Here is a 23,820-nt window from a genome sequence, read left to right on the forward strand (position 1 = left end):
ATGAGGCTTTTATTATCAGTAAAAAAGTGAGGAGCACAGAGCTTTAAAGATTGGTTTAATTTGGTAATACATCAACAATGTAAACAGCACCATTGTTCTGAATATACAAATTCTCTCATGTGTTGTCATGATTGATTCTACTGAAATACTGATACAGGGGGAAAAAACATGCTTATATATACTGACAGTACAGTCTTTTGGCAGAAGAAACTACATTGATGTACTATGTCAGCAGTTGAAGACAAACTGTGTGGAGAATGATGCCCTTCAGTAATTGCTGGTGGTGGGTGTGGCTAGTTTACTTGTTGTGGTAGAACCTCTGTCCCGATTGGCTGTGGGAGAGGTAGGCATGCCGAGGGGTAGGTTGAGGAGAGCTCTGAAACGTTGTCTGTAAAATTGAAACAAAAGAGCATGAACAGATCATTTGGAAACATCATACTATATAAGTAGAATCTAGTTTTCTAAGTATCACTTCCAACTAAACATGAGAATATATAATATGAGAATATACTTGAGTCAGTCAAATCAAAACTAGGGTGCATCTAGCCCAGGGTTATTCAATTACTGCAGGGGGTACACGAAAATATATAAAATAAGTGGAAAAATTTTGTTTACTTCAATATTTTAATGAATATCGCTAGCAACAGTTGACTAAACCAATTTTGATTTACATACCATACAGTAGAAAAGGGGAATATCTTCATATTTATTTACCAACTCCTAATATTGAACTAATTACAGTAATTGGAGCTAATTACACTCCCTGGAGTATCTGACATAGGCTTTGAAAAAGCACCCACGAGTACCAGTCGTGGCAAGTGACACTGGCTACTGGCAAGTTTTATTGACTTGGACATTCAGTTTTGCAAAACCATTGTTAACCTCTTGAAACTAGGGGGCACTATTTTTATTTTTGGAAAAATAACATTCCCAAAGTTAACCGCCTATTTCTCAGGACCAGATGCTAGAATATGGATATAATTGACAGCTTAGGATAGAAAACACTCTAAAGTTTCCAAAACTGTCAAAACATTGTGAGTATAACAGAACTGATATTGCAGGCAAAACCCAGAGGAAAATCCAATCAGGAAGTGCCTCTTATTTTGAAACCGTTGTGTTCCTATGCACCCCTATTGGCCATTGAAAGGGATATCAAACAGACTCCTTTTTCTACGTATTCCCTAAGGTGTCTACAGCATTTAGACGTCGTTTCAGGCCTTTATTTTGAAGAATGAGCGTAAATGACTACATTGCATCAGTGGCCAGCTGAGGGCTCTCAGAGTGATTCTTGCGTAAAAGACAGTCATTTTTCCTCTCGCTCCTACTGAAAAGCCAATTGTCCCGGTTGATATATTATCGAATAGATATTTGAAAAACACCTTGAGGATTGATTATAAAAAAACATTTGCCATGTTTCTGTCGATATTATGGACATAATTTTGAATTTTTTTCCGGCGTCGTCGTGACCGCTATTTCCGGTGGATTTCTCAACATAACGTGACCAACAAAAGGAGGTATTTTGGGTATAAAAACTGGGAGTCTCGTCAGTGAAAACATCCGAAGATCAAACGGTAAACGGTTTAATTTGGTTGCTTTTCTGATTTTTGTGACCAAGCTTCCTGCTGCTAGCTGGACATAATGCTATGCTAGGCTATCGATAAACTTACACAAATGCTTGTCTTGCTTTGGCTGTAAAGCATCATTTCAAAATCTAAAATGACAGGGTGATTAACAAAAGGCTAAGCTGTGTTTTCTCTATATTTCACGAATATGAATATTTTCTAGTAATATTTTTTGACCGTTGCGCTATGCTAATTAGTGTAGTTGATGACAATTCTCCTGGATCCAGGATGGGTAGTTCCAAGAGGTTAACCTTTGTTTAACCAGCTGCTATTAGCAAACATGTTTGGAGTAGGGCTGGCACAATTATCGTATAATAGTCACCATAATCGCTTATTTGAAAAGGGGGGATTAAACTTTATATTCAAGTAGCTATAGTTTACGCAATATCAGTTTTGACATGAAGTGGGTAAAGTTAGCAATACTTAAATGAGCAGAATGGCAGTTTGGAGTGGAAGCTTCATTTCCAGAAGATCTAAGCGGTCAAAACCATCTGTTTTTAAGACAGGGGTGTGAATGCTGTGTTCTATTCATTAGGTATGTCGTAGTTTGTTGTGGGCGAAATTACAAGATTATGTAATAATACTGTTATTGCATCCAATGGTTGTTTTATGAAGTAGAATAGGGATTTTAGAACACTCCTCTGTGCGTGGTCTTCCAAGTTGGGCCTCTGGGGGCTTAATGCGGACAGTGGATTTACCATGCCTTTGGTGATAAAGCCTAAAAACCGCATTCCATAGCAAGAGTTGGTGTTTGTGTGCCGGGCGGTACCAGGGTGGAGGTGGCTCGGGTATGGATATGCCGTTTGCAGGCAACCAAAAGTCCTGATCCATGTTACTGGGTTGATCACAGTAGGACTGGTGAGGTTAATGTATTGAACAAGGAACTAGAGTGCAGGTGATGCGTTGCGAGGGCATCTGGCTTGGTGAAGTTCAAATTATAACATGTAATGTTTTGATTAAATGTTTTGATAAATGAGGTAAACAGGTAGGCCCTAGGGTTACTATTGTTAGAGGCTATTGTGAGTGTTTTGTTTTGGAAACACTAATTAGGCTATATTTTGATAATGGTATGGGTTTCCCTGTTCACATAGGGATTGAAATCTAAAAAAACAGCGCTAACTGGTTTTCCTTGTCCGTCACATTCACCTCTGTCATTTATTTGTGTTCTGTGAATGTGATAGGGTAGAAATAAGTGTTAATCTTACATTTGGATAATAAGATATAGAAATTTGCTAAATAAGATGATTGAAATTTGGATAATAAGTCTTGATATAACGTTATCTTGGGGTTCCGTCCATCACTGCCATCATAGAGGGATGTTATTTTAGATAGTAGCAGCAAGTCTATAGTTTCTGGGAGGCTAGACTTTTCCTTGATTTCTGGGAAGCTAGAGAACCATCTAGGATTCCATGACCGGGCAGGGCAGTGTCCGGGAAACTTCAGGGTTTTTTTTCCACTGGGAGAATGTTTGCTGAGCCAATGGATTGGTTGATGCGAGTACCTAAGAATTTCTAAGGTTCTATATTGATTCTGTGACGAATGCTATGCGTGCATAATGGATTACTAGAGATTTGATGAAGTAATGATGGAACTAAACGATAATAATATACTAACTTGCGCACCCAGACGTAGACGTACGTCAGGGTTGGGAAAATAATAGATAGGGTTTCTGAGTTGGTCCCTTTTATGGATCATTTGATGAAGATGAGGTTTAAGCATTATTAAACTGTCTACAAAGTCAGGGCAATTGTCTCAGAAACTGGATTGGAGTGTGTCCACTTTTGGTTAACTTACCCTAACGATGTTGCTATGAAACGCTTATGGGATTGTCTCAGTCCAGGTACTACATTTAAAATAAAACTGCACATATTGCCTGAAAATGTGTTTATTTTTTTTGTAGTCTAAGAGGAGTTAATTATCGTATAAACCCTTTTCACACAGAGTTAGAGCGAATTAATGTGGAAAATCAACATAACTTACAACGTAGCACAAAGCCTAACTTAGGGTTTTCCGTCAAACTAATTATCATTACAGAGCGAATGTAATGTAATGAAGTAATTTAAATATGTCGCATGAGAAAATGTAATCCACTTTTATTACAAGGCGCAAGATCTGGCTTTACATCAGTGGATGCCGATTTCATTTGTTTGAGTGCTATGATGGTGAATAAATCCCTTTTGCGCATGTGAAAATCTCTACGGAGAAACACTTGGAGGACCTTTCATGCCATTTCTGGTAATTGTGTCTTTATTATGTGCCAAGATGTTAACTTCTTCGGGCTAGGGGGCAGTATTCGGAAGTGGAATGAGGTGCCTAAAGTAAACTGCCTGTTACTTAGGCCTAGAAGCTAGGATATGCATATAATTGGTAGTATTGGATAGGAAACACTAAAGTTTCCAAAACTGTTAAAATAATGTCTGTGAGTATAACAGAACTGATATGGCAGGCGAAAACCCGAGGACAATCCATCTAGAAATTTGTTTTTTTCAGCTCACCCCTGATTACTATGGCTGTCAATGGGAATATAAAAGGAAGACCTCCCAGATTGCAGTTCCTAGGGCTTCCACTAAATGTCAACAGTCTTTAGAAAGAGTTTCAGGCTTGTTTTTTGAAAAATGAGCTAGAATTTGTAGTTTTAGAAAGTGGCTCCCATTTTGGCTGTAGTGTTTGTAGCGCGTTCCGGTGAGTGAGCGTACTTCGCTATTTATCTCCGGTAATGGTCTCCGGTATTCTCCATCTTAAATTGCATAGTTCATTTACATATTAGGGTACCTGAGGATTGATTAGGATTGATGTTTGGAAGACGTTAATTGGTAACTTACGGGATTCATTTGTATGCATTTTGAACGAGGGAAACCGGTGGATTACGGAGTCATTTGATTTTCGCGCTCTGCAATTTCACCGGATGTTGTCGAGGTGAGACGCTAGCGTCCCAATGATCCGTAAGAAGTTAAGACTACTTTAATTGGATTATTTGCAGGATTTACTTAATCATTTCAATAGCATTAGGCTAACAAACCTGACTCAGTTACACCAGCTCTGTCAGGAGGAATGGGCCAAAATTCACCCAACTTATTGTGGGAAGCTTGTGGAAGGCTACCCAAAATGCTTGACCCAAGTTAACCTCTTATGCAAGGGGGCAGTATTTTCACGTCCGAATGAAAAGTGCCCCCAACGTAAACTGCCCAGAAGCTAGAATATGCATATAATTAGTAGATTTGGATAGACAACAATAAAGTTTCCAAAACTGTTAAAATAATGTCTGTGAGTATAACAGAACTCATATGGCAGGCAAAACCCCGAAAAAATCCAACCAGGAAGTGGGAAATCAGAGGTTTGTAGTTTTTCAAGTGATTTCCTATCCAATATCCAGTTTAAATGGGGTCAGATTGCAATTCCTAAGGCTTCCAGTAGATGTCAACAGTCTTTAGAAAGTTGTTTCTGGCTTCTATTGTGAAAGGGGAGTGAATAAGAGCTGTTTCAACAATTGGTCAGGCTGAAAGCCTTTAGTTTAGTCTTGCACACGGCCGTGAGCGCAAGCTCCGTTCCCTTTCCTTTCTAATGACAACGGAATTGTCCGGTTGGAATATTATTGAAGATTCATGATAAAAACATCCTAAAGATCGATTAAATACATTGTTTGAGATGTTTCTACGAACTTCAATGGAACTTTTTTGACTTTTCGGCTGGACTTAGTGCCTGCGCTTTGTGCATTTGGATTAGTGAACTAAACGCGCGAACAAAAAGGAGGTATTAGGACATAAAGTCCATAATTTATTGTGGAACTGGGATTGCTGGGAGTGCATTCCAATGAAGATCATCAAAGGTAAGTGAATATTTATAACGCTATTTCTGACTTTTGTTGACACCACAACTTGGCGGGTATCTGTATGGCTTGTTTTGGTGGCTGAGCGCTGTACTCAGATTATCGCATGGTGTGCTTTCGCCGTAAATCTTTTTTGAAATCTGACAGTGGTTGCATTAACTTCATATGGCTGCAGGGGCAGTATTGAGCAGCTTGGATGAAAAGGTGCCCATTGTAAACGGCCAGCTCCTCAGTCTCAGTTGCTAATATATGCATATTATCATTAGTATTGGATAGAAAACACTAAAGTTTCCAAAACTGTCAAAATACTGTCAAAATATTGTCGGTGAGTATAATAGAACTGATATTGCAGGCGAAACCCTGAGGAAAATCAAAACAGAAAGTGGCTTCTATTTTGAAAACTCCATGTTCCATAGCCTCCCTTTGCTGGATTTAAAGGGATATGGACCAGATTCCTTTTCCTATTGCTTCCTCAAGGTGTCAACAGTCTTCATACATAGTTTCAGGCTTTTATTTTGAAAAATGAGCCAGAACGATAACATCGTGTCAATTGGTCACATGAGTTTTGCTCGCGCAACAGAGTTTGGTATTGCTTTTCCCTCTCCTACTGTGAAAGACATTTGCGGTTGATATATTATCGATTATATATTTTAAAAACAACCTGAGGATTGATTATAAAAAAACGTTTTACATGATTCTGTGGATTTTAGGGAAACTATTTTGAATTTTCGTCTGCGTTGTCGTGACCGCTCTTTCCTGTAGATTTCTGAACATAACGCGACAAACAAACGGAGGTATTTTGGATATAAAATAATCTTTATGGAACAAAAGGAACATTTGTTGTGTAAATGGGAGTCTCGTGAGTGAAAACATCCGAAGATCATCAAAGGTAAACTTGATTGCTTTTCTGATTTTCGTGACCAAGCTTAGTGATGCTAAGCGTACTTAATGTTTTGTTGTGCGATCGATAAACTTACACAAACGCTTGGATTGCTTTCGCTGTAAAGCATAATTTCAAAATCTGACTCGACAGGTGGATTAACAAAAGGCTAAGCTGTAGTATATTTGTAGTAATATTTATTGAATGTAGCGCTATGCTATTTAGCGGTTGTTGATGACACTTATCCCGATAGGGGGATTGCAGCCATAACAAGTTGAGAAGTTTCTCTATTCCTATGTATAACACTTGTATCTTTCATCAAAGTTTATGATGAGTATTTCTGTAAATTAACGTGGCTCTCTGCAAATTCACTAGATGTTTTGGAGGCAAAACATTACTGAACATAACACGCCAATGTAAACTGAGATTTTTGGATATAAATATGAACTTTACCGAACAAAACATACATGTATTGTGTAACATGAAGTCCTATGAGTGCCATCTGATGAAGATCAAAGGTTAGTGATTCATTTTCACTATTTCTGCTTTCTGTGACTCCTCTCTTTGGCTGGAAAATTTAGTTTTTTGTGACTAGGCGCTGACCTAACATAATCGCATGGTATGCTTTCGCCGTAAAGCCTTTCTGAAATCGGGCACAGTGGTTGGAATAACAAGAAGTTTATTTTTAAAATGGTGTATAATACTTGCATGTTAGAGGAATTTTAATTATGAGATTTCTGTTGTTTGAATTTGGCACACTGCAATTTCACTGGTTGTTGTCAAAATAAGTAACACATGTAAAGGCAATGCTACCAAATACTAATTGAGTGAATGTATGTAAACTTCTGACCCAATGGGAATGTGATGAAAGAAATAAGCTGAAATAAATCATTCACTCTACTATTATTCTGACATTTCATATTCTTAAAATAAAGTGGTGATCCTAACTGACCTAAAACAGGGAATTGTTACTAGGATTAAATGTCAGGAATTGTTAAAATCTGAGTTTAAATGCATTTGACTATGGTGTATGTAAACGTCCGACTTCAACTGTATATGAAGGAGTGTATTGTCGTGTTGTTTGTTCTGTTTTGATACAAATCTCACCAGATTGGGTCTGCTGGATTGTTGGGATTTCTCCCGATGGGTTAGAGGTCTAACTTCCCGATCCTGTGGCTCTGCGATGAGGGGAGCATAAGCCAATTTGAAAAAATGGTTTCAACAGAATGTGTTATTCTCTGACAAGTTTCTAGAAATTTTTCTTAAGAATAATTGGTGAAAGTAATAGTTTGTCATATAATCAATGCTTGTCTGGATTTCCTGAATCAGAAATTAACTGAACTAAACTGTTGTTCTGATCTGTCCTCTCTTGATGCATGGCAGGGATAATTTGGCAGAGAACGGTGTGAACCCCCTCTAACTGGCTGAAGAAGAGCGACAAAGGCGTTCAATACGGCCCTGTCTACACCATTTCTACCGAGAGACCTGAGTCCGAGCCAGCAAACGGTGGACAGCATTCAATCGACGCTATCAACTGTTTTTTCTCTCTCTCATGCCTTCTCTCAGGAGTGTGACAGGAGTCCACATGAAGTGAGTATGGGGAGAGATCTGTTCCGAAGCTAATCTTATGTTGCTGGTATACTGGTTGACAAATGGACAAGACATAATGGGTGGTGAAGGTGGTGGCGGCGGCCCAGGTGAGATATTGAAATTGGGACATTATCATGGGCCATCCACTTTGAACTGTAAAGCTATCTGAAGAATGTGAAGAGATGCCGGAAGGGGGGGGGGGGGGGGGGGGGGGGGGGGGAGTCAACAGTGCCCATAATTGATTGACTTGTCTTAAAATGGTTATTTTGGGGAATCAGGTTGATTGAGTTCAACACACTGCTAAATGTATAGTCATTTAGATTAACAATGCATTAAGATACTGATCTGTAATAATAATCATGATAACTTAATACTAGAATTACAGGGTAATTGTACTGCATGTTAATATATGTACATTCTGCCAATGTTGATGTGTGTTAAATTGAGGGTTTTAAGTTTGAGTGATAGGAAAAATGTCAATCAATGAGCAATCTCATTCTAAAAATGGGTCGGATAATTGGGTTTTGATTACGATTTGGAAACTGAATGATTTTTTAAAACTGACTGAGTTTAGTATGTTAATAACTATGAGTGAAGAAATGTATGTATTATGGATTGATTGTTTTTGATTGTTGTTGTTGTGTACTAGCATGCCCAGATCCTGAGACTGAAAGTGTCCCTAATCTATTTGATCTATAGGTATTGCCTTATAAATAGTGGAATCATGTTGCTTGTCCTGGGTCATGTTCATTATAGGCACCAACGCAATACATTTTACTTAAACCAGGATTCACTACCTGGATTTGTCTAACAAAATATGCTTATTTTAGTTTCTGGGATGGAAATAGTTATTTCCACTATGCTGACCAAGGTAAGTATGCTCAGTATCAACATGTTTTGTTTCGTACTCATGAAAAATTTACTGTGATTTAGATTGCTGATCATTTCTTAACAACATTAATGGTTTATATCATTCCCAATGAAGGATAATTTTATGTCAAGGTTAAAAGGCTCAACGAATCAATTTACAATAGTAGTATTTTTTGTATTTATTTTATTTGACCTTTATTTAACTAGGCAGTTAGTAAAGAACAAATTCTTATTTTCAATGACGGCCTAGGAACAGTGGGTTAACTGCCTTGGTCAGGAGCAGTATACTAGTGCAAGGAGGTGTTTTTCTAACCAGTTAAGTTGTTTGATGACCTATTTGTTTTCTACATGTGAATTAATGTTTTAAAACCTTGTAATTTACTTTTAGGTTGAGAAAAATTACAAGATTATGTTATAATACTGTTATTGCATCAAATGGTTGTTTTATGGAGTAGAATAGGGATTTTAGAACACTCATCTGTGCATGGTCTTCTGAATTGGGCCTCTGGGGGATTAATGCTGACAGTGGATTTACCATGCCTTTGGTGATAAAGCCCATAGCATGAGTTGGTGTTTGTGTGCCAGGAGGTACCAGGGTGAGGATGGCTCGGGTATGGATAATGAGGGGAACCTTCTTTTGGGAGCCAGACCCTGGTTTCCACACACTGAAAACGGTCTTTACAGCAGATACTGTCTGCTGTGAATTATTAGTATCTTTCATACAAATCCTAACCTTGTGACCCATTCCATGCATCTGCTGTTTGTCATGAACATTTAGAAGGATTGACTTTGCTATAAAATGCTGTGGCTCAAATCCGCTCGTTGGGCTCTCAACGAATCATCTAGGTTGGTTCGTTGACCAGCTTCATTATTTCAATAACGAATCGATGTTAAGAAGTTTTGAATAAAGTAATATCCTGATTGGTGATTGTGATCGTCTCTTCTCATTATTGATTAGTATTTCCACGACAAGTTGTATTCATTAGGTATGTCTTTCAAAGATGCAATACAATTTAAACATTTTGTTTTACAAAAATGACAATAGCTGTGTTCGAATACTCATACTAACCGCACTAACCATACTAATCATGACGTGACTTGAGTATAAGGTATGCTTATTGGTCATAGTATAGATATAGTTAGTAGGCCAAAAGTTCTAGGATGTCGTACTACATTTGCCAAAATATGAAGTACACACGCAGAAGACACTATTTCCATACTTTCAGGCCTATAATGCAATTCTTTAGGAAATGGGCATGGCTTCACATCGTTTCCAGATTTCCACGTTTACTGACTTCATTATTCCTGTCATTCTTAGCTTACTAAATGGTATAGTGGTTGCGCGTGTCGTTGCGCGTTTACAATTGACATCCGGGTGCTTTCGTAAATTCGCTCTGGCCATCTACTCTAATTTCAGAGCACTCCCATCTGAGTGTACTAGACAGTGCAGAATAATGAATTTACAAACGCTCAAAACCCCTTGAATATGGCCGGTGTCAGTAAACGTTGACAAAAAAGCGTAATTAAATTGTTGACAGCAGCACAGTCACAGCCACAAACGCTCTGGATAACATGAAAACTGCCTAACCAGCTCTGCTAGGGCAAGTGAAATTGTCAGAATGGTCTCATTTGTGTCTGGAAGTAGCTAGCCAACGTTAGCTTGGGTGCTTGACTGCCTTTGTAATGTCAGAACAGTCAAATCAACCCGACTCCTCAGCCCGAGCAAACCGCTCTGAATTTACAAAAGGAGAACGTTCTGAATTTACGAGCGCACTCTGGAACTCCAGATTGAATTTAAGAACACACCCGAAGTCGTAAAATGTCTAACTAGTCATTTGTTATGCTAACTAGCAACAGCATCAACTTCCGGTAGACATGCAAAGAGCTAGTACGCTCAACTGAAAGCATACTGTTCTTTTACAGTATACTAAAATGAACTAATAGTATGTAGTATATACTCACTAAGTATGTAGTATACAGTATGTTAGTATGGGTATTCGAACACAGCTAGCATCTGTGGTCATTTGCATGACAATCGTTACACTAAATTGCATAATCGTCCGAGCCCTAGCTTAGAGTTAACTTTCTAACTAATAGGCTATATTAGAGATCACACTTCTCCAATTATAATGTGGGGAGGTCAAAATAATGAAACGCTATCGACCAAATCTATTCATTTTAACATGTTGATTACATGTCCTTGCCATTATTCACAAGACAAGCAATGGGTCACCGGTTTGCCTGGGCAAGAAAAGGTTGAAGACCCCTGCTTTAGTCTAAAATAGTGATGAATACGCTAAACCATGTCACTACATGACTGGTGTTGATTTTCATGACGTATTCATTGTATTTTGTCGAGGCCATTATCATTGGCCATTTGATTTATCCGGCAGCACCAAGGCTGTATATAAGGGGTTGTGCTGCTCAGATGTGGGTGATGTCTGATAGGATACTCACTGGGTGAGCCTGCTGTGGAGGTGTTCCATGGGTAAAGCTTCCCGGAGAGGCTGGACGGGGGGGATGGGCATACGGTAAGCCAGACTATTCACAAAGAACAGGAGGCGCAGGAAAAGATGAGGTTATGAATTAACAAAGCTGACTGACTTCGTAACCCTGTGGTGTTTCATACCATAGAAGGAAGAGAGCAATGCATAAAGCAGGGTTGTGTTCATTAGGCACAAAACTGAAAAAAGTGGAGTGAAATGGAGAGGTACTAACTGAATGCTTCCAATAAGAAACACTTGTTTTGGTTTTTCATTGCAAAACGTTTTGCTGCGTGCCCTAATGAACATGACCCAGGGTAGGTGGGCTTTACCTTGGCAGCGGGGATCTGCACAGCGAGGGAGGGGGTAGGCAGCAGGCCTGCAGCACAGGCATGAAGTGTCTGAGAGTGCATGGGCCGTAGAGTACTCTGAAGCCACCACAAAAACACAGCAGAAAAAGATTAAGGGCCAGTTACGTGCAAGATAACCACAGATGACCCGCTCACAAACTGAAATACAGTACACTGCTTGTGATCAACCTCTTAAATGCATTGTTTAAACACTAATGGTTATATAACAGTTTTATATAACCATATCATCCTGTGTCATGCCATTTTGACAGTCGATATGGGGCCCAATGAACTTACAGAGTCAGTGAAACCAGATTGTTGATTAGCATGTTCAAGCTGCTTCTGTAGAGGGATCCCAGCACTGGGGATTAATCCTGGGGACAAAAATATATAAAATGGTGAACAGAGAAAAATTGAGTGAAGCAAGAGAGTAGTAAGTGAGTAGTAAAGTCAGCACACCCATCCCAGTGTCATTACGCATAAACCTTATATGAAATGTGCCACAATCCCAAGTGTGAGGCCTACAACAACCTATAGACATTATTAGACACAGACACACAGGTGTAAGGTACCTGGCTGAGAGGTAAAGTGGCTGTGTACAGCGTAGCCCTGCTGCTGGTGAGGCAGGTACTGCATGGCCTGGAACGCCGAGGCACCTGGACGGGGACGGCATTAAGGAGCGGTTTATGAGTGAAGCACGCACACAAACAGCATACACAATAAACTTCTCATTCTCATAATGACCACAACATGGTCACCTTGAAAAACAACACAAACCCGACTGCTCCCATATCTGTTTGTCAAACATGTTTGGCTTAACAATGACCATAGGAATTGGCAAAACAGAACAAAAAGATCTGGGACCAAGCTACCAGATACACATTATATTAGGCTTTCAATGTCACATAGACAACACGTCTCTCAAATAACAATTAAACTGAAAGTGGTTACCTCTGAGCTGCGAGCTGCTGGCGTAGCTGACAGGGACATGCTGGCTGGTGGCGAAGGGAGAGGAGTGCTGTGCCTGGGTGAGCTGGCCGTAGGGGCCATGGGCTGCCTGGCTGGCTGAATACTGCCCATGCTCGGATCCCACGGAGCTCATCCCTGGCTGGCTCTGGTAGTGACGCCCCTGTCAAGTAACATACAGGACACGTTTTCACACACATTCAATGTACTATAAGTCGCCTTGGATAAAAGGGTCTACTAAATTCCATATACTATTAGTAGATTACATTCAGGCCAGACCTAAATTAAGTAGAGAACACTTTATAAAATCAGGGCATATTGGGTCCCCATTCGTCAGTCCTCAAGCCACTGAAGTCCTAATTATAATCAACAGGAACAAGTGCCTGCTACATACACTGAGGGGCTTGAGGCCAAATACTGGAAACCCTAGTATTTTTGAAATCTGCTCACTCACAGGAAGGACAGGGGACTGGAAGAGCTGTTTACTGCGTTCTCCAAGCAGAGCAGCAGAGCGGCCATGGCTCACTTGACCTGCTGATCATTGATATAGAGAGGAGGGTAACATGGAGAGAAAGATACACAGAGGGAGACTGGTAATGTGCATAGTACAACTAACAGTATGTGTGTATAGACAATTACGCTTGTATTATATCAATCAGTGTGAATTACCTTGCATGCTGAGCAGATGTTGTCCTGAGTGGATAGCCATGCTGGGCTGGTACGTAGCAGATGTCAGGGTTGTCATGTCACTACAAGAAAACATTGGGGAAAGAAAGTAAGATCTTGTCCATAGTCACAATGTGTGAGTATAGTAACAATGTTAATGCTAGTTTATCAGCAAATAGGACTGACTTTCATATCAAACACCAATAACATACGTAGGTTGCTGGGGAATGTGTTAGCCTGGTGGTGCCAGATCTGTATGTGCTGTATGTATGTGCTTTCAACAACAACCATAGATGTTTGCAAAACAGCCCCTGCAGATCTGGGACCACCAGGCTAGGGATGTGATTTTTCAAGACCTCCAGAGCCTTTACCTCTGTTCTTTCCTCCGTCTCTTCTCCTCCTCATGGAGCACTTTCTTCAACTGGAGGAAGAGCTGGTGTTTCTCTTCTTGTAGCCCCTGTAGCTTCTCCCCCATCTTCATGATCTAAGGGAGAGAAAGAGGGACAAAAATAAAGAGTAGTTAAGTAAGAGGAACCCCGAAAGAGAGAGTGAGGCACTAAAGAGCTCAATAACTCACCTGCTCTTTCGTCTCATCTAAAGACATTCTCTCTTCCACCTCTTTCTTTCTCTTCCTTTCCTCCTCCTCCTTCTGCTTCTGCTCCATCATTTTGTCTACTTCTTCCTCCTCTGTGACACAAGGTTGGGTGAGAGGGTTACAGAACAGGAAAGGGGGATACCTAGTCAGTTGTAGAACTGAATGCATTCAACTGAAATGTGGATTCTGCATTTAACCCAACCCCTCTGAATACGGGGAACAGTGGGTTAACTGCCTTGCTCAGGCAGTTAACCCAGTTACCTGCAACTTTGTTGGAGTTTGCAAACTACCAGTGTCATTGGGTAGAGAGGGTTCTTTCTTACCTTGTCTCTTGCGGTCTCGCTCTCGCATGATGTGTTTGTGCAGGGCGCGTGCCATGGAATTGGACAGTTTGGGCCTCTCTAGTAGAGCAGGCATGATGGTAGGAATTGGTGGGGCCAGCTAAGAACAGACAGATTGACACAGGATGAAAGTGAGCACAATAATCACCACTGACATATTGTATGTTTACATCCATTTACCTACCACAGTCCTTCATTAATCAAACAACAATAGAATGCTCAATCAGGCTGTTATGATAAAGTCCCTAATAATTAGATCACAACAGCAGAAATGGAGCGAGAGCTTAGGACTACAAGGTTCTATCTGCAAAAACATGATTGAGATAACTGGCTTTAACGTTCCGATCCATCTTTGGTTTCAACAGTTTATGCAATTTTTTATACTGTATTAATTTGACCTTAACATTAATTAGGGGTATTTAGAGTACTATATAGGTCAAACATTGAACAGAATGAGGCATGTCAATAACTCAATTTTGACAAAAATGCTGATATAACTATAAAGTCCCGAACTCTCTAAACTTTAACCTACATTATAATAATATATTCAGTTAGCTAGCCATGTCCAGAGCCAGCTAAAATATGTCTGACTAGCTCAACTGTCAGTAGCTACACTTTGAAAAAGCGGTGATACGTGAACACTTCCATAGAGCAGGTACACAGTAGTATAAATAATAGTGCTGAGAATTTGAGACCAACCTTTACGTGGCGATACTTCAATTCCCAACTTGGAAGACAACACATCTTCTATATTTCCATGTCTAGTAACAGGGGGTTTGTTTGAATTTAGAAAATGCTTGGTTATTAAATAAAATAACTGTTTTGCTCCATGAAGTAATCCAACAATGCATACGCCACCATCTTGTCTATTTAAAATCTTCTGTCATCGATTGAGACAGGTGGGTGTCCCACCCCAAAGTGCTGCATGTCATGACACTAACCTGTCTCGATCAACGATCAGATTTGACATAGAAAAGATGGCTGCGTAAACATTGTTGGACTACGAAATGGAGCAACATATTTAATAATAAGAGTATTTTCTCAATTCAAACGAACTCCCTGAAACTAGACATGAAAGCCTAGAAGACGTGTTGCGTCTTCCAAGTCAGGAATTTAAGCAGCTGAGGAACGCTCAACTCTGTTCTCTTATATCGACACAGTTGAGTTGAGTATTGATGACTGGACGTGTTTATTAAAAGTATGAATTTCATCTCCCCACGGAAGGACTGCAGTTGTACCGGACAAACGGGAAACTCTTAGGCCTACCTGTACCGCTATCAAAAAATCATAATCACATCCTCGATCTACCCTATTTAAGTCTAATAATTACCAATTATAACGTTTGTCAATAATACATTAGTCTAAATTGTATCGCTAGTTAGCTGCCACTGGCTAACAACCCGTTAGAAATATTACGCGTTAGCTAGCTTGTATTACTTACAAGCTGGCTATGTTACCCTGTAGGTAATCTCACACTAGCAGTTTAGCAGTAACTAGCGATATTGATTTGAAAAGTCAGTGATCTGTCTACTTTTAAATAACATACGCCAAGGCTGACTCTATAGTGAGCTAGCTAGCTAAACACATTTGCAAAGCAAATCCCGATTTAGCATCAATAATTCAACGACAGTTTAGCTAGCTAGCTAAACTGCACATACTCGCATATCTAGCAGTCTTGCAATACAATTGCGTGGAATCCCCTCAAAACGCACTTTTTCCTTGTCAGAAAATATGTCTTTGTTTGGCTGGTTTGCAGGTAAAATGTTAAAAAGCCCAATGTTGACACAAGTTGGGTGTATTCACTAGGAACCCAAACTGAACAAAACGGAAGAGGTCTTCTTCTATGGTGTTGTAGCGGTCCGCAAACACACGTTAAAGGTGCATGACCCCGTCTTCTTCTTCTTTGAGGTTTAACGGCGGTTGGCATCCAAATTGTTGCATGACCGCCACCTACTAGACTGGAGTACCTTTATACTTTGCTATAAAAAATACAAATAAACAAATGCCCTATCATCTCTAACACTACACTCACAAAAAAAAAAAATAGAATAAATAAATACAGTTAAAATTGCACCACATTACTCTACTATTTAAATATATTTAGTCCTACCACATGCCAACAACTTGAAAGGATGGGACATCACCACAAAAGCTCGTACAGGATAACTTTACATATCCTAACATCACTTTGTCTGGCAAAGGCTCGACATCAAAACTCACCCTGCCACCCCGTCTGCGTCGCACCAAACAACAAGCATCATAAATACTGCTGGATTCTTCCACTTCAGTTGGTTAACTTTTACATTTACTGCTACCCCAGTTATCTCTCCTTTCAATGGCGCCCTATTCTTGCCCCCATTAGTTTATTTCGGAGCGCATTCTCCCTCTGACCAGCAGAAACACAAACAATTGTCACTTGTCCACTTCTGGTTACCCTCAATGATTCCACAGCGCTCAACTCTGTTTTCACCCACCCTGAAACCACAAATGGATCAGCCAAAAGGCAAGGGTCCACTTTTTCCTAAAACTTTACTCCTACTGTCAGACTCATCTTTATCCTGACCCTCGGTACAAGTCTCCACTACACCTAGAACCTCTGATAATTCACCCTCATTCACTTCCTCTTCAGCTCACTCTGCTTACACTTTCTACCATTCTTCTTTAACAAACCAGCTCTCTTTTTCCCGCCATTTTTAACCAACTCAAGCTCACCCTCTTCCTCCCTCTCTCTCTTAGACCTCCTCTGCCTCTCTTTTTCCCCTCCATTCCTCCTCCGTATTCCAAGTAAACGTCTCCTTATGATAATACTGCACTTCTCCTGACATACATCTTGTTCTTGCTTTCTCAAGGGACGCCATTTAAACGGCTGTCACAGTCTCCGTACAATCAGCATGAACACCTCGGGATGTAGCACTCAACAGTTCATCCCACTTAAAATGCAGCTGCTTCGTCTTGATGTTCTTCTTTATCAAAAGCTACCTAGGCGCTTTTCAATTTCAAACAAACGCTCTCTCCGTCTTTCTTCTCCAATGTGCTCCTTCAACGTCCAAAACACTCCTGGCTTGGTGTATGACGCCAATTACTGTATGGGGTGAAAACTGTAACTTTAACGCAGAAAAAAAACATACTCATATTATCCCCATCAAAATGAAGAAAAAACACTGTCAGTTTCAAATGTCTTCTCAGATCCCTACACAGGCTCTGGGGCCTGAGACGGGGGGGGCATCTCCCGACAGTATTCCCTGCAATGTTTCAGAAGTGAAGTCCTGAAGATCCAATAACCTTTTGGCCACTTTCACAATCCAGTTTCTCCAATGTTTTTATTAGTTTGTCCTGTACAATTAATCACCTGTGCAATAAACGCAACAAAATCCACCTTCTTCACCATTAGTATTTCAGGATATTTTATCTGATGAACGATATCAATAGGCTGCTGGTCATCCACTGCCAGAGATTCATCATCTCTACTCTCTCCAACAATTTTCACTGCCTCCGCATAGGAAACCTGCTCGACAGCCCTGGATCCTCGCTACTTTGACCTCCTACACCCTGACAGGGCATTTAGGGAATTCTGGAACATGATTCCCATCACAGTTGAAGCATCCTCAGACTCTTCAACACCGAGGTCTCCCAAATCAACATCTCTACTCATGAATTGTACCAATCAGAAACTGCTATTTGTTTCCAGATTTTTCTTTATTACCGTCATCCAGTCATTCTTACCAACTTCATTCGCACTAAACACAATCAAACATTGCATATGAATATTAAATATCACAGTACCATAAAGCTCACAAAACCATAAAGCCCACCAATATGGAGCCACCATGGAGGGACCTTCCTGAGATTATCCAATAGAAACTCTAGTTTTCTGTTTGGGAGTAAACGGCTTCCGTTATAAAACGTTTTGCAACTGTTGGCTGTGGTCGTCCTCTAATGAATACACCCCTGATACTGTTGGGTGTGAGGTTGGCGAGCTTATGAATGTTGCCAAATTTAACAAAAAAGCAGAGCAAATTTGACAATTCCAGAGCCAGAAATCAGCATGTTGTAATCCTTTGTAGCTAAGCCAGATATACTTTTGAGGAGATGGCAATAAATTGTCACTTGGAATCGTATTAACGTCCATTGTGTACATTGCCCGTGCGTTAACAAGTTAACAATTGGCTATGCAGTGCATTCTCTGTAGAATCCCACAAGAAGTGAATGGGAGTCAATTGGGCACTAGCTCAAAAACCCAGCAGGAATTACATTAAACAAAACTCAACATTACAAATATTTTCAAAGAATATAGATAATTAACTTGTTCTTAATATCGTACAGCTTTTAAATTGTGTCATTACAAAATAGGCATGTTTCTCAACTCATACCCAGGGGTGTAGTGCTGTCGGAGTGCGGAAGAGCAGTGCTCCCTCACCCTTTTCAATTTGAGAATGCACAGAGCTGGTAAAACTATTTCTGGGAAAGGTATTATCAAAAATTTGAAATAAATGATATTTAATTACCACAAAAATTCCATGAAAAACAATAGAATGACAAACCAAATAAATTTGTACATTTGCAATCTAGAGATAGTTAAATGGTTGCTTGTTTCCTGTCTTCTCTCTGGCGGTGGTGAGAATTATGAACTAAAGGCTATGTGTACTACTGGGCTACTGCGTAAACCCATCGGAGGCTTGATCACTTTGGCCAAACAGAACGTGGGGGAAAAAAAATCCTAATTCACTGTGTGTCTGCCTGGATGTTCATAAAACTCCACGGACCCTCTTGTACAGTGGAACCCAGAACTTGGTTATGGCGAGACCATTCTGCTGAGGACTCCCAAACCAGAATGGCCACCGCAAAGCCCAAGGAGCCTCTCTGAACGTCGCTGTAGCCCTGATTGTTTAGTTTAGTTTAGTTTATTAATTCAACCATTTTAATAAACAAGCACACATAAAAGTTAAAAGCCATACATGCACATTAATAAAATCATTGAGGATAACACACAATAAAGTCCGGGACTTATTGCCATTGTGGTCCTCTTGAGACAAGTTGGCTAGACAAGATCGAACACAGTATTGCAGTAAAATAATACAACAAGAACAGAGAAGAAGAACATCTATCTCATCATTCCAGTTACATCATAGGGGTTATTCATATGGGCACAGAAGACATCAAACATTTTTTAAAGCTGCCCAGAGAGGACGTTGTTTTTATAGGCAGAGGCAACTCATTCCATTCTGAGGCTCCAGTATACAAGAAAGTACCTTTCCCAACATTACTACTGAACCTGTATAAGCACACATCAGCAACACCTGATCTGGTGCTGTGATTGTGTGCATCCCTAACACGAGGAAAGTAATCACTTAGATATCTGGGCGCAGGACCATAAATACTCCTGTAAACCAAACCTAGTCTAATCTGGGACACCCTAGCCTCAACAGGCAGCCAGTTTACTTCCTGAAAGCAGCTCCTCCCTATGTGAGTACGTGGACTCACCTTCAATACTACCCCGATCAACTTATTCTGGGCTATCTGGAGCTTACCCTTCATAAATTTAGATAAGCCCCAAACCAGGAAGTACTAGCATAGTCAAGATGGCATTGAATGAGGGCTGTGACTAACACATTCATGGAGTCCTTATCAAGCAGCTTGGACTTTCTAGCCAAAAACTTAATCCTGGCATTAACCTTCCCTAGCACATTTTTGGCCATGCTCACACCTCCAAAGCTTCCATCAAGGATACATCCCAAGTAGCTAACAGAGGTTTTAGTAGTCAGCACCTCACCCCCTAACTCCACTCTGATTTCAGACCACCTACACAATTTAGGTCTGGATCCAAAAATAATTGCTTCAGTTTTCCCTAAGTGCAGAGATAGCTTATTATCTCCAAGCCATTTGTTAGTAAGCTCTGTGCTAAGTATGCTCTCCAACATAGTTTTACTTTTGTGAGACACCAGAAGTGTAGAGTCGTCCACATAAAGAAAAGACGGCAAGAACAAGCATTTTTCATATCGTTAATATACAATAAAAACAGTAGGGTCCCAAGCACGCTCCCCTGCGGAACGCCACAACTCATTGTTTTTTCCTGAGATAGTGAACCATTAACCTCTACTACTTGCTCCCTTTCTGATACATAGGACTTTACCCAACCTAGAGGGATACTGCTTAACCCCAGTGCCTCCAGTCTGGAGATTAGGAGACAGTGGTTAACTGTATCAAAGGCCTTCTGTAGGTCAAGCAGTACCATTCCACAGATATTTCCCTCATCAATCTCTTTCCTGATGAAGTCAGTCAAGTAAAGTAGACATGAATCAGTGGAGTATGTTTTTCTAAAACCCGACTGAAAATCATACATTAGACCCTGTTTGTTAACATATTCATACATTTGCTCATGAACAATTCTCTCCAGGATCTTCGATATTACACAGAGCATAGATACTGGCCTATAATTCCCAGGGTCAGACTTTGTGCCTTGTTCAAGAGAGAGATTAACAATATGCATAATACAAGGGCCAATGTGCTCAGCAGAATCTATTAGCAACCTTGCAGGAATATTACCCAGGCCTGTGGCTTTGGAGCATTTAAGCTCTGTCAGCATACTGACTATTTTGGCTGTTGCTACCTTTGCAAAATAAAAATATATTGGGATATTGGGATATTTAGTCTACATTGGCAATTGGTTGAGACACAGGGCCCATTCTATCTTGGTATTGTATGTCAGGGTGGGCAATTGGAAATGTGAATTGCACCAAGTTGGAGGTAATAATGCATTTAGGTTATAGTTTATTGAGATGCATGAATACACCTCACCAAAAGCTTGATTTTATGGTTGTTTTAAATTCAATTTCCTACAATTCTACATAGTAATGATTTAAGTTCACTACTTGGTCAATTCATTTGATAGCATGTTTAATCTATGCAAATCAATTATATGAATTGATCTCTCGTTTTTATTTTATTCTATAATAGGGTATATCGGAACCATCTGTTCAAGCTAGTCAAATCAACGTTTTATTTATGATACAGCATAAGCTTAGCTACACAATACAATTAAATGCCTACTTGCAATAAAGCTGTCCTTGCAAACAGTGCAATGATATTAACAGGGGCACACCTTTCCCTGGGGACAGGAGGGACAAGACCTACAGACTTGATACCACTTTAATAAATGGAAAACTAGTCACTTTAATAATGCCACTTTAAGAATGTTTACATATCTCACATGACTTATCTAATATGTATATACTGTACACTGTATCCTTCACTATCCGTTCTTTACTGTCACTGCTCATCCATATATTTTATACTTATATATTCTCATCCCATTCCTTTACTTGATTGTGTGTATTAGGTCTTGTTGTGGAATTTGTTAGATATTAGGTTTTGTTGTTGAATTCTTATATATTACCTGTTACATACTGCTACACTGTCAGATCTAGAAGCATAAGCATTTCGCTTCACTCGCGATAACATCTGCTAACCATGTGTATGTGACCAATAACATTTGATTTGATTTGAATTTCCCGCTGGCCCTGATTGGTTGTTTTTTCATGGGGGGGAGGAGTGTGGCGAAATCCTACACAGAGCCTTCACCGTGTGTTGTCACTTTAAGAGCGCATCAGCAGTAAGGAAGGAGGATATAAAAATAACTTTATGGAACAAAAGGAACATTTGTTGTGTAACTGGGAGTCTCGTGAGTGAAAACATCCGAAGATCATCAAAGGTAAACGATTAATATGATTGCTTTTCTGATTTGTGACCAAGCTACCTGATGCTAAGTGTACATAATGTTTTGTCGAGCGATCGATAAACTTAGACAAACGCTTGGATTGCTTTTGCTGTAAAGCATATTTTCAAAATATGAGATGACAGGTGGATTAACAAAAGGCTAAGCTGTGTTTTGCAATATTGCACTTGTGATTTCATGAATATAAATATTTTTAGTAATATTATTTGAATGTGGCGCTATGCAATTCAGCGGTTTTGATGACGATTATCCCGCTACAGGGATGGGTAGCGTCAAGAAGTTAACGGTTATGTGTATGGCAACAAGATACCCTGAGGCCACTCCTCTGCGAAGGATTACAGCTCTGGTAGTGAGTAAAGCCTTAATTAAATGATTCACGACATTCGGGTTACCTAAGGTGGTACAAAGTGATCAAGGTACCAATGTCCTATCAAAGCTCTTCAAGCAGGTGTTAAATTCCTTGTCAATTACGCACCGTGTTTCAAGCGCATATCACATTAATGATGTTGATGGAGATGGATTGGAGTTGCGCAATACTCAGCAGCAGTGCGTTAGATTGCCCAACTCAGAAATGCTGCTGTCTCTCCAGTCAGGTCTGGTTCATTTAATGGATGGACAGGCCGACGTCGTAGTGAGGCTGCTACACTGTTTTCCATGTATCTTTAATGACGTTCCTACTCGCACAAACGTGTTGGAACATGACGTTAATGTTGGAAATGCTGCCCCTATCAAGCAACACCCATATCGTGTCAACGCTTCTAAGAGGAAGATAATGAGGGATGAAGTGAGACATTTGTTGAAGAATGACCAGGCTACGCCAAGTTCAAGCCCTTGGAGTTTTCCTTGCATTTTGGTTCCTAAACCTGATGGTACGTCCAGGTTATGTACGGATTATCGAAAGGTAAATTCTGTCACAATGCCAGATTCGTTCCCGTTACCCAGACTAGATGACTGTATCGACACTGTTGGTGCTGCTAATTATGTAACTAAGTTGGACCTCTTAAAAGGTTTCTGGCAGGTTCCTTTAACCTCACATGCTTCCGAGATTTCTGCCTTTGTGACCCCAGACAACTTCCTACAATAATCTGTCATGGCTTTTGGGATGTGGAATGCACCAACCACTGTCCAACGACTGGTTAACTCCGTATTAGCTGGCATTCCCAATTGTAGTGCCTATCTTGATGATCTAGTGATTTATTTGTCTGAGTGGTCAGATCATGTTAACTCTAAGGGTGGTATGTGAACGTTTGGCAGCTGCATCTCTAACCCTGAACTTGGCAAAGTGCGAGTTTGGAAAGGCTACTGTTACCTATCTCGGCAAAGAGGTCGGCCATGGACAGGTGCGCCCTGTTGATGCCAAGGTCTTGGCATCTACCACCAGACGAGAGCTACGCCGCTTTTTAGGGATGATTGGCTATCACAGTAGTTTCTCTAAAAATGTATCTGCGGTAGTTGCTCCATTGACCGATTTGCTCAGCCCGGCAAGATCATTTGAGTGGTCCCCTGATTGTAAGGTATCTTTTGAATCTGCTAAAACACTCTTATGTAATACCCCTGTACTTGCTGCTCCGGATTTTTAACAACCATTTAAACTTGAGGTAGATGCTAGTGCCAGAGGTGCTGTTCTACTCCATTAGGACAAGAGTGAAGTGGATCATCCTGTTTTGTTATTTTTCACGAAAATTTAACAAATGTCAGACAAATTATGCAACCATTTGTTATTTATTTTATTTAACCTTTATTTAACCAGGTAGGCTAGTTGAGAACAAGCCTGGCCAAGATAAAGCATAGCAGTGTGAACAGACAACAACACAGAGTTACACATGGAGTAAACAATAAACAAGTCAATAACACAGTAGAAAAAAAAGAAAAAGAAAAAAAGAGTCTATATACATTGTG

At 40.1% G+C, this 23,820-nt stretch overlaps 1 protein-coding gene across 14 annotated transcripts; it reads right to left on the reverse strand.

Moving 5' to 3' along the window:
- Positions 1–38: 38 nt before the first annotated feature.
- LOC109867244 (G protein pathway suppressor 2) lies at positions 39–16,047 on the reverse strand. Of its 14 annotated transcripts, none has more exons than XM_031801780.1 (13): positions 15,902–16,047; positions 14,172–14,289; positions 13,831–13,940; positions 13,625–13,737; positions 13,257–13,336; positions 13,042–13,121; positions 12,573–12,750; positions 12,194–12,277; positions 11,919–11,995; positions 11,604–11,699; positions 11,246–11,329; positions 7,436–7,506; positions 39–388 (listed from the first exon to the last, which is right to left on the reverse strand). In XM_031801780.1, exons 2-12 carry the CDS (start codon positions 14,263–14,265, stop codon positions 7,477–7,479), a joined length of 1,026 nt encoding a protein of 341 aa, XP_031657640.1. In that variant the 5' UTR covers positions 14,266–14,289; positions 15,902–16,047; the 3' UTR covers positions 39–388; positions 7,436–7,476. The 14 variants fall into 14 exon arrangements, with proteins under 14 accessions (XP_031657640.1, XP_031657639.1, XP_020311887.1 ...); XM_031801779.1 differs by having other exon boundaries at positions 13,042–13,118; positions 15,848–16,045; XM_020456298.2 differs by having other exon boundaries at positions 11,246–11,295; positions 15,848–16,045.
- Positions 16,048–23,820: the final 7,773 nt, after the last annotated feature.

Source organism: Oncorhynchus kisutch, linkage group LG22 (genome assembly GCF_002021735.2).
Source record: "Oncorhynchus kisutch isolate 150728-3 linkage group LG22, Okis_V2, whole genome shotgun sequence".
NCBI lineage: Eukaryota > Metazoa > Chordata > Actinopteri > Salmoniformes > Salmonidae > Oncorhynchus > Oncorhynchus kisutch.